This window comes from Sebastes fasciatus, chromosome 11, assembly GCF_043250625.1.
Source record: "Sebastes fasciatus isolate fSebFas1 chromosome 11, fSebFas1.pri, whole genome shotgun sequence".
NCBI lineage: Eukaryota > Metazoa > Chordata > Actinopteri > Perciformes > Sebastidae > Sebastes > Sebastes fasciatus.
The window spans coordinates 11560080-11572241 of record NC_133805.1 but is presented as its reverse complement, the minus strand read 5'-3'; the positions used below and the strand labels follow the sequence as shown (position 1 = coordinate 11572241).

Genomic DNA, 12162 nt, shown 5'->3' with positions numbered 1-12162 from the left:
AGGAGAGAGATCCTGTTGCCTGCCAAGCAGCATGCAGGCAGGCTGCAGGACTGAGAGCCATTAAAACACACCAACCAACCAGCAGCTCCACTGTTTCTTTCTTTCTTCTTTTAAGAATTCACAGGTTGATCACGCTTTGTTGAGTCGTTTTGAGGTCACGGAAAAGTATAGAAAATTAAGATGGAAAGCCGTTATGATGCACATCAAAACAAGTTTCAAGTATGAAAAAAATGTTGTGCTTTAGTTGGAAAAAAGCCTAATTAAGGTATTTTATTACACAGAAATCTCAGAAAACTCTCAGAAATCCCACTATGATGGTAAACTGAAGGAAAAATATAGTTAACATGGGTTAACACGCATGCACATATACAAATGCTTGGAGGTGACCTGAAGTGAAGGAGGATGCATGTGTGTGCCCACTTAAAAATTGGTTTATAAACTATTGTAATTACGAACTGTAAATTGCATGTATAAGAAAACAACCTTGAAAAAAGGGAAAAAATAAAGTATAAAATCAGAACAAGTTTCAGTATGACAAAAAATGTTGCGCTTTAGTTGGAAAAAAGCCTGATAAAGGTATTTTTATTACACCCTCTCAGAAATCCCACTACGACGGTAAACCAGGGCCTGAAATGAACTTTTTCACAAGTTTTTTTTTTGTCTGCTACTCAGAAATTTTAAATCTCTGCGCTAAATGAAGGAATAACATTTTAAGATCTGAAGACATTCAATGTTCAATATTTTTTACATAAAAAAATATTCTATACGTGGTAAATTACAGTGTTCAAACTACGCCGTAGCTTCCGGGGGAGCGTATTGTACACAGTGCTGTACTGTACTTTTCTATTGTCATCATATAGTGGTTATTTGCATATAAACGCACAATTTAAATGATTAGGAAATAAATTATTTAAAATAATCTTGGCATTAGTAGTTTTAATGATGTATTATAAGCTGCTTAGAAAGTTAAACAGGTAATAATTCTCTCTCTGATAACTATTTTATATTGCTGTGAAAACGTCTCCTTCAAACAACTGCATTTATTCAAATTCCTCACCAAAACGTAATTATACGAGATTACATTTTGCACATATCATGATAAAGTTGTAATTTACCTTCGTCCAATAGTTTACGGAGTAGAGCTTGAACGCGCATAATGTAACCTGCGTTAACGTTTTTGTCCATAGTTAGTAGTCTGCACATTTTTTATCTGTTCTAAATGTACCTTAAAGGGAGATTTGTCAAGTATTTAATACTCTTATCAACATGGGAGTGGGCAAATATGCTGCTTTATGTAAATGTATGTATATTTATTATTGGAAATCAATTAACAACACAAAACAATGACAAATATTATCCAGAAACCCTCAGAGGTACTGCATTTAGCATACAAAATATGCTCAAATCATAACATGGCAAACTGCTGCCCAACAGGCAACAACAGCTGTCAGTGTGTCAGTGTGCTGACTTGACTATGACTTGCCCCAAAACTGCATGTGATTATCATAAAGTGGGTATGTCTGTAAAGGGGAGACTCGCGGGTACCCATAGAACCCATTTACATTCACATATCTTGAGGTCAGAGGTCAAGGGACCCCTTTGAAAGTCTCCTTCACCACAAGCTAGTATGACATGGTTGATGGTTCATTTATTGGCCATCTCGGTGACCTCTAGTAACAGTGACCGGAGTAAGGGGGCTCAGATCAAACTTAGATGAGAGGTGACACTGATCCAGCTCTTATACGGGGATAACATAATACAGCTTGCTGAAGAACTATTCTGGAGAAATGCCAATCCAGATCCACAACCAAATCAGATTTGCAGATACCAGCTTAGACAGGGATGGCAGATGATCCCACCTCCTTGAAACAGGTAGAGCAGGACACTGACTCACCTCTACTTTCCTTTTGGATAAATGCTCCAACAGTTTGCATGACACACATATTACGTTGTACTTTTATTTCTCAAGGAAAACAAATCTTCTTTAATGATTTCAGCTGTAATAAATGAAGGACTTCAAGCTCTCAGGACAATCTCATTGCGGGAGTTCAGCTCTCAAATAGATTAAAACAGAACCAGCAGGCACCTTGCCAACAGGCCAATGTGGCAGACTGCAGATGATAGAGAAGCTTCAGAGTTCAAATTAGGAAACCAGCTTGGTCTGAAAGCATAATACAGTATGTACATTGTAGGCGGCGAACTCGAGATCAAGATAAAGAAGGGTTACGCAGTTCACAAATCCTGTCAGGTGAGGAGAGAAGGCTTGTCTTGCGATATCAGAACAAACACGTAGATAACATTTGCAAATGCATTTGTAATAAGAAGGAAATTGTACACACAAAATAAAACACCCAGGTATTTTTACAGTGAAAGTTATATATAAAACTCATCCCACAGAGCGCTGTAATTACTCGTTTCGCATTATCTGGTTCGATTTTTAAGCCAAGTACTCAGTAAATGCTGAACTCTACCTACTCCCATAAGAACCCTTAAGCTGTCATCTCATGATGTTTTTCTTTCCTGGTGAAAGCGACGTCTAGCCAGAAGACAGAGGCCCTGATGTAAAAAGTCAGACATACCCTGCACTTAAAACAGAATGGTAATTATGGTGACTGCTTTCCATAGGATGACCCTCGCACTATTTACTTTTTCTCCCGCTACATGGGGAGAATCTGGGAGCAAGGCAAACACTCTGCTTCCCATCACCACAATGGAGAGACATGATGATGGTTGAAAATAATCATCGTGTTCATGACAAGCAGAAACTTTAGGGAGAAAAAAAAAAAGCTGAGAGACTAGAGCCTAACAAAAAAATAAAAACATAATCACACACTGTAACAGAATCGCTTTCACCAAATGAAGTCCATGTCACTACATTCAAATTCATTTTAGCACCTCACCTACTTATTAAAACCTGTTTTACAAGAGACACCTGCCCAGGCAGCAGCATAAAGAACAAAAGGCAAAGAAAAATAAACTCGTTCATATTACAAATGAAACACATAAAGCCTAGACACTATAGGGATTATGCACAGAAACTCTATCATTAAGGTTCATTTAAAGGATTTAGCAGAGGCCTGTTGTCTGCCTTTAGTAATGAGGTGAATCAGTAGCTACAATTCAGTTATTTAAACCAACTTCATGCTGGACTTGTAGAGAACATGTACGTCCCTCACGAGCATGTATCATCCCGTGATTGAAAGGAGGCTGTTGTCAAACTTCAATGAGACACCAAATGAGGCTCTTGAATTGCAAATCAGCACTGATCACTTCACGACTGCTAAAAATACGTAATGTGATTAACACACAAACTCAGGCTTGTGTGCAAAGTGACAGTGCTCGTGCCACCGTTGCGAATTTTTTTTTATCTTATTAGAGGATGAAGGATACATTTCCATCCAAATTTTCATATTTTTGGGTTCTCTGATATGCATGTTGGGCTACACGGTGGTGCAGTGGTTAGCACTGTTGCCTCATTGCAAGAGGGTTGGGGTCCTTCTGTGTGGAGTTTGCATGTTCCAAAGACATGCAGGTTAATTGTTGAGTCTAAATTGCCCGTAGGTGCAAATGGTTGTCTGTCTCTATGTGTCAGCCCTGTGATAGTCTGGCGACATGTCCAGGGTGTACCCCACCTTCGCCAAATGTCAGCTGGGATTGGCTCCAGCACGCCCCATTACAGATAACGGATGGATGGATGATATACATGTTGCCAAGTTAAAACTGTTTAATCAGGGATGATTTAAAAAATATATCACATTTCATGTTAAAACATGAAAACAGGTTACTGAAAGTGAGCTTAGATTTAAAAAGTACTAGGTCAGTGACAGTGCGTACATCAGGGGGTAACTTGTTCCATAGTTGACGAGTAACATGTAAGTCTAGATTTTTAAATTCCTCCCAAGATATACATTAAAGGTGACATGGGAGTGTAATTGTTTCTCTTTGAAAGTTCACTCAGTTCAGAGGGCGAGCTCTGCCTTATATTGGCTTACTAGGAGTCCATTTAAGCTGTATCCAATAAGCTAATTGTTCAGCTGTGATAATGGCCATGGTGGATGCCCTTTAGGGAAACAGGACACACTGGAAATGTAACAATACAGGGCAACAGGAGGGGAAACCAAACCAAGCGTGAAATACAAAGGCTGGCCAAGGTTGGCACATATCTTACCTTCGAGATTTAATTGGCCAACGTTGGTGTCACCACATATTCTCCCAGTACACACCACTGGCTGTTAGATTCTGTGTGACACATTGAAATAGCAGGAAATACAAGTCATATGACAGTTACAGTACTTTTTTTCCTGTAACTGCCAGAGTAGGCGTATTTCATTTTCACCTCAAACTCAGTGCATCAGACAGGTCTAATGGGCCCAAAGCAGAGCTAGAGTTCTTCTGTAATGTAATGACAGGTTTCCAACATAATATTTAAAACCATTTTTTATGTCAAGCTAAGCTGGAGTGTAGATTACAATAGAGTAGAATAGAAAAGAATAGAATAGAAAGCTTTATTGTCATCGTATTAAATACAACAAGATTCACAGATCTGGTCATTGTGCTTTAAAACAAATACTTGACAAGACTAAACGAGGCAGATAAAATATATATAACAGGTAAAACACACACAATATATAAAGCAAATAAAACAGGCGAACTAGTGTTACACTAGAGGTATAAAATATAAAATAGATGTAATATAAACAGAGGTGATTGCACTTGTAAAATAGGTAGGGTAGATGTAATAAATAAAATGTAAACAAAGGTAGTTGCACTTGAGGTGTATATATTGCATCAAGGATATATTGCACTATAAAGAGTAGGATAGTTAGCTTGGTCAAGTCTCCAGTGGAAGAGTATATACAGCCAACAACACAGTGGAGGATGGCTACATCTAAAAATTACCATTCTGCTGGGGGGCTGACATGCTAAGAATACTATGATAATTTACATGGTAGGTTTATGTGGCTTGTTGTCAAGGACTTCCATGTGTTTAGCTGCTTATTCAGAAAAAGGAGACACTGCCATCTGGTGTTTGTGTGCTATAACAACACCTGGAGACAGTTATTGAGTGTGTAAACTGACCAGAAATAGTATAAAAATAAACAAAACACAAATTAAATATGTATACATTATATTCTATACATTATATAGAATAGGCAAGCACCCAACTGGGAAAATACACATATTGTAATCAACCAGAAACTGTCGAACATGTACTGATACACTGCAGGAATTACAGTATCCAGAGGAATCACCTTTTACAGTCACTAAGGAAGGCTAAACACCAGGACTTTTCATTGTCAGGTCTATTGGGGAATACAGCAGCTAACATATACTGTGAAATTATTCAGTTTTTAAGAGAAACTGATTTTGTTAAACGAATCTAGAGTTTTCCTCATTATTATTATTATTATTATTATTATTATTATTATTATTATTATTATTATTATCATTATTTATATATTTTTTTTATTTTATTTTATTTTTTTTATTTTTTTATATTTTTAATTTTCAGTATATATATCTAAAAAAAACATATATATATATATTTTTATTATCTTTTTATTTTAAATTTTTAGTATATATATTAAAAAAGATATATATATCAGAGAAACTGATTTAGTTAAACGAAACTAGAGTCATTATTATTATTATTATTATTATTATTATTATTATTATAATATATATGTATATATATATTTTTTAATTTTATGTTTTAATTTTTTTTTTTTTTTTTATTTAAAAATATTTAAAAAAATATTTTTTATTTAAAAATTTTTAGATAACATATACTGTGAAATTATTCAGTTTTTAAGACAAACTGATTAAGTTAAACGAATCTAGAGTTTTACTCATTATTATTATTATTATTATTATTATTATTTATTTTTTCTTTTCTTTTCTTTTATTTTATTTTATTTCTTTATTTCTTTATTTCTTTATTTCTTTATTTCTTTTTTTCTTTTTTTCTTTTATTTCTTTTATTTTTTCTTTTTTATTTAAAAATGTTTAGATAGTATATACTGTGAAATTATTCAGTTTTTAAGAGAAACTGATTTAGTTAAACGAATCTAGAGTTTTCCTCATTATTATTATTATTATTATCATTATTATAATTATTTTATTTTTATTTTTTTTCTATTATTATTTTGTTTTATTTTGTTACTGCACAATCTCCTGCTCCACACTCCAGTCGTCCAGATGCTGATGGTGGCGGTAATGCACCTCTCAGATGGTTTTTGCCAAACCACCAATAAACACCAAAGAAGCAGAAGCAGACCAGTGCAGTCGATCCAGAGAGCCTGATGTGTTGACAGTCTGCAGGGCGACGGAAGTTGCCTGCATCCTCATCAGTAAACTTATGGGTGAGTCTCCGTTAACAACAAGATGAATTTAGATTTGTTTTTCTCTATAAAAGTCTGTAATTCTCTGTGAGTTGTCACTGTCTGAGCAGAGACTGGTCGAGCTGTTAAGTGTCTCATTGTACTGATGAACATGATGGTTGAATCCACCCTGAGCTGTCTGTTGCTTAGCATCTCAGCTAACGGCGGTGAGAGGTGTTTACCTATTTATATACAGCTAATAGAGCAACAAAGGTGACAGACAATAACGTATATATGACTGCACCAGTGTGCTATAACACAAAACAGACAAACAAATCTGCTTTTATACATTTATAGCTTATTATATGGCCTCAGTTTTAAGATAAGATAAGATCAGATATTCCTTTATTAGTCAAACAGTAGGGAAACGTGCAGTGTACAGCAGCAAAGGGGATAATGCAAAAAACAAGATGCATCAGCTAACACAAATGACAATAACCTGATATTTTCATTTCATTCTCATTGTGCAATATCATTTTCCACTTGTGCAATGTTGTTAATAATCTGTTTATTGTCAATACTGTATATACTGCTCCTATTTTATCATTCTTTCTATTTAAATGGTTCATATTTTGTCACACTTTGTTTAGCTCTTTTTTTTTTACTGTGTTAGCTGATGCATCTTGTTTTTTTGCATTATCCCCTTTGCTGCTGTACACTGCACATTTCCCCACTGTGGGACTAATAAAGGAATATCTTCTCTTATCTTAACACAGTAAAAAAAGAGATAAACAAAGTGTAACAAAATATGAACCATTTAAATAGAAGGAAGTATAAAAATAGGATTAGTATACACAGTATTGACAATAAACAAACTATTAACAAAATTGCACAAGTGGAAAATGATATTGCACAGTGAGAATGAATGAATGAATGAAATTCCACCTGAAAATATCCGATTATTGTCAGTGTTTTGGTGTGTAAGTGGTCTACTTGGGAGCAGTGCTGGTTGTGGAGTCTGACAGCTGCAGGAAGGAAGGACCTTGGATAGCGCTCCTTCACACACTTTGGGAGGAGCAGCCTGTCGCTGAAGGAGCTCTCCAGTGCTGAGATGGTGTCCTGCATGGGGTGGGAGTCATTCTCCATCATGGATGACAGCTTAGCCATCATCCTCCTCTGCGTTGTTACACAACAGTCAAGTGTTGTCAGTGACTCTCTGTGTGTGTTTTGGTGTTGATGCTCTTGTGTCTTTCCAGGTCTGTTTTGTGCTGAGACTCACTAGAGAGAGGGAGGGCCTCCATGTTAACAAAGACCTGCCCCAGCTGCTATGTACTCCACCTCCGTGTCAACATCCACTGGTTGTGGTGGTGGTGCTGATGCTGCGGCTGCCATGGCAACGCAGGCGTCCGAGCAGGCTCTGCTGGCCTCAGACCGGTACGCCAGACTCATCCTGGCCCAGATGAACAAGATGCGGCTCCGCACCGACTTCTGTGATGTGGGGTTGAGGGTGGGCAGCCGGGTCTTCAGGGTCCACCGACTGGTGCTTGCTGCTAGCAGCCCTTACTTCTCCGCTCTGTTCTCCGGGGGGATGAGGGAGGCGGATAAAGAGGAGGTGCAGATCCTCGGAGTGGAGACTGATGTCTTTGAGGTTTTGCTGGACTTCATATACACAGGTCCGCATCTTCCCCATCATCGAATTCAAGATCTGTGAAGTTTCGTACCATTTTTTCTGTGTAAATATGAACCTTTTTTTCCTATCAGGCGTGATTAGTGTGACAGTGGAGAACGTCCAGGAGCTGATGGTGGCAGCAGACATGCTGCAGCTGAACGAGGTGGTGTCTATCTGTGGAGAGTTTCTCAAGGGACACATGGACCCGTCCAACTGTGTGGGCATCTTTCAGTTCCTGGAGCAGATTGCCTGCATGGAGATGCTGGAGTTCACTGAGAACTACATCCATGTTCACTTTCTGGAGGTATGAAACAATAAGAGCTACTGACAATACTTGGTGTTGCTGTCAAACTCTTTTTTTGTGTTTCCCTGATAAATTGAAACTAGATGTACATGAAATCTGTTCTCATTCCGTCCTTATTCAAAACAAGCCCCGTCAGACACCATCAGCATTTTATCAGAATTGTAGATTTACTTATTTATTTTGCTAAAAGAGTTTCAACTCACGCTGAATTTTCAAGTTTGATGCTTACAGATTGGCCTCTATCAACTGCTTCTCTTTAGGTGTGCGTCATCGATGAGTTCAGGGGCCTGTTGAAGGACCAGCTGGTGAGGCTGCTAAGAAGTGAAGAGCTGAGGATTGAGGATGAGTACCAGGTATTCACCGCAGCCATGGACTGGGTGCTCCAAGATGTGGCGAAGAGGAAAAAACACGTAGTGGAGGTGTTGGAACCGGTCCGCTTCCCTCTGCTTTCCCCACAGAGACTGTTCAAGTACATAGAGGGTGAGGGAAACATGACATTTTGCTTCTCCCTTTTTATAATTTACATACTTATTGATTTATATTTACAATATTGCTGTAAGGTGACATATCGTAAACAACATTTTCAACTTTTTTTGCCATTTTGCCATTCATTAAAGGTATTACGGACTTCAGCCTGCGGGTGGCACTGCAGACTCTGCTGAAGGAATACACTGAAGTCACAAAGTCTCCCAAAGAAAATAAGATGTACAGTCAGTTACAACCAGCCAAGATGAGACCCAGAAGAAAAGCCAGGAAATACCTCTACGCCATAGGTTCTGTTTCAAATTTTCAACATAGAAAAGTAACCTGATGAATTTTGGTGACAGTACCTGAGATGTTCCAAATGTCAGAAATGACATTTATTGTGGACCTTTACTTGTTTCCTCGTGGCAGGAGGCTACACTCGGCTGCAGGGCGGCCGCTGGAGCGACAGCCGGGCGTTGAGTTGCGTGGAACGCTTCGACACCTTCAACCAGTACTGGACCACCGTGTCGTCCCTGCACCAGGCCCGCAGCGGGCTGGGGGTCGCAGTACTGGAGGGCATGATCTATGTGGTGGGAGGTGAGAGAGCTGAGACTGTTTTGTGTTTGTGTTCAAGCCCAGAAAAAAAAACCTCAACAATCCTCAGTCTGACATGGAATATTTTTTTTTTCACCAGGGGAGAAAGACTCCATGATATTTGACTGCACTGAGAGATACGACCCAGTGACCAAGCAGTGGGCCGCCGTGGCGTCTCTGAACTTTCCGCGCTGTGGAGTTGGCGTCTGCCCCTGCCACGGAGCTCTGTATGCACTCGGTAAATGCCACAGTAGCACTATGTTTAACCACAATCCATGAAAAGTACAAGCAATGACACAGCTGGATTGGATGATAGAATCTCATCATTATCAGAACAAAACAACATGTACTGTGCTTCTTCTGTAGGTGGTTGGATCGGCTCTGAGATTGGGAAAACCATGGAGCGTTACGACCCAGAGGAGAACAAGTGGGAGGTCATCGGCAGCATGGCGGTTCCTCGCTACTACTTTGGTTGCTGTGAGCTACAAGGTGTGTTCCTCCCCTTTGGTTGAATAATAAATATGTACAGTCCCGTGCAACCTGTAAGCTTAGTTAAGTGCCTTTCTGAGTGTTCACAAACTGTTTCATACACACTTACTGTAGTGACCATTTGTCAGAAAAATCTAAATCAAACTTAAATCAAAGGGCCACTGACACACCATGGGTACTCGCAGGCAAAAAAGTCCATTGGTCATGCAAAGTATCTGTGTTTCTTATGATTTATTTCTTAAAAAACAATAAGCAAGCAAACGAAAGAACAAAGAAATCATGGCTATCGCTGCTTCTCTTGCTCTGGTAAGAAAACAACAACATAGGCCTACCCAGGTGCATGCTGGTCCTATACCTGCCTATTACCTATACGTATATAACCGCGGGTGCCCACAGTGTTACCCAGTTCACAAACAAAACAAAACAAAAATACTAATTCACACAAAAACTAAATGTACTACACAATCAAACAATACTACTTATTATTCTTAGTAAAAGAACAACTAAATACTAACAACAACATAAATAGCTCCTTCGCTTACAAATGCTACTGAACCCTTATTCTCGTTTGGGTTTACTACGGTGTATTTCTTTACTTCTCTGATGACTTGGACACTCTGTGCAGCAGCTCTGAACTAAAAGTCTCCTTCCAGGGTTTATTTACGTGATTGGAGGAATCAGTGACGAAGGAATGGAGCTGCGTTCAGCCGAGGTGTATGACCCCATCTCCCGCCGATGGAGCGCCCTGCCCGTCATGGTCACACGTCGAGCCTATGTGGGGGTCGCCTGCCTCAATAACTGCATTTACGCCGTGGGCGGCTGGAACGAGGCGCTGGGTGCACTGGAGACAGTGGAGAAGTACTGTCCAGAAGAGGTAAAGTGGGACAATTTCATTTTCAGCCCGTAACATCTGTGTCCCAGCATTCTCCTTCACCTCTGTGCTTGTCTTTAACAGGAGAAATGGGTCGAGGTGGCTCCGATGTCCACTGCTCGCGCAGGCGTGTCAGTGTCAGCAGTTAACGGGCTGCTGTACGCCGTCGGTGGCAGGGCCGCCAGCAGAGACTTCTCCGCTCCAGTGACAGTGGACTCTGTAGAGATCTATGACCCTCACCTGGACACCTGGACTGAAGTCGGCAACATGATCACCAGCCGCTGTGACGGCGGGCTGGCCGTGCTCTGATAGCCAGGAATATTCAAACTGTGGACGTCCAAAATCGGTACCTGAATCATTCCTAAACTGAAGAAAAGCTGCACCTTAAGAAACACAAAAGTGTGTTTCTGTCTCAAGTAGGCTTTCACATGATCATCTATGTTATTTATACATGGATTAGACATGTTTTTGTTTTTTTTAATTTGTCCACAACATTTGAGATTCATTGAACAGCAGATTTTAAACTGGAAAACTGCCAAAAGTGCTTATACTGGACTCATTTGTGTCTCTATTTTCAATTCACTAAATACTTTTACAAGAGTATCGGTGGAAACAGACTTGTTTTCCGGTCTTGTGTATTCGAAGACAAAGCGATCCTTGTGATAAGGATGTTTTTCACAGCAGAGGAGTTCTATTTTGGATGGACCTTTTGGGAACACTGCGAACAGTTCTTGGATAAGATGTAAAAGCACTGTTTGTTTTTTCTTTAATTTTCCTTAAAGAAATGTTTGAGGTGAGTGCATTGCTACTTGAAGGATTTATCAAACCACTTGAGCCTATTTAATAATGGAACCAAAGTTCCATGGTAAGTGATTCCTGTAAATAAGTATAAACTTGAACAGCACACCAGTGCAGTTATCACTCAGCAAATTTCACTGGATTGTTTTTGTATATATATGATACTGTAAATAATAGTGCCTCTTTAATCACTATTTACACTCAGATTCAAGCAAGTGAAAAGTGTTTTAATCATTTCACTCATCAGTGGCGCCTGACATTACTACAATTTACATTTCAACTTTATACATACCGGTATGTAGAAATGTTTTTACCTTCTTTATGGTAACTTATTTCATGTTTTCTCTTTGGATGTTGGAGCTCATCACGTTTGCAATCTGAGTGGATCCGTTGCACAATGCAGCAGTATTTCCTATCAACGGTTATAACATCTTGGTTGTTTTTCAGTCTTAATAAACTTCATGAAAGAGTTATGTGTGTGCTGGTTTTAAAATGAACCTACATTACTTCTCTCTCTTCATTTAGGATAGCTAAAATGTAATAACTTAAAAGATGGCTCAGGGCCATCCTCCACTGTAAACATCACACTGATTTGGCACATACTGTACATGACAAACATCCTGAGTTGACTGTAAATGTTTGCAAGAGAGAT

The 12162-nt window shown here is 39.0% G+C and overlaps 1 protein-coding gene across 1 annotated transcript; it reads left to right on the top strand.

The window, feature by feature from the left end:
- The first annotated feature begins 6224 nt into the window (after positions 1-6224).
- On the top strand, positions 6225-11971 carry ipp (intracisternal A particle-promoted polypeptide). The gene is made up of 10 exons (XM_074650596.1): positions 6225-6362; positions 7577-7993; positions 8082-8293; positions 8554-8773; positions 8911-9066; positions 9188-9355; positions 9453-9590; positions 9719-9841; positions 10495-10715; positions 10797-11971. The coding sequence occupies exons 2-10, from the start codon at positions 7648-7650 to the stop codon at positions 11019-11021; spliced, it is 1809 nt and encodes a 602-aa protein (XP_074506697.1). The 5' UTR covers positions 6225-6362; positions 7577-7647; the 3' UTR covers positions 11022-11971.
- The last annotated feature ends 191 nt before the right edge of the window (positions 11972-12162 follow it).

Excerpts from the sequence above, each read along its gene's own strand:
- ipp (XM_074650596.1), top strand. The coding sequence starts at position 7,648 with ATGTACTCCACCTCCGTGTCAACATCCACTGGTTGTGGTGGTGGTGCT. Across the intron at positions 9,842-10,494 it reads TGGTTGCTGTGAGCTACAAG|GGTTTATTTACGTGATTGGA; the intron begins GTGTGTTCCTCC and ends GTCTCCTTCCAG. Across the intron at positions 10,716-10,796 it reads AGAAGTACTGTCCAGAAGAG|GAGAAATGGGTCGAGGTGGC; the intron begins GTAAAGTGGGAC and ends TGTCTTTAACAG.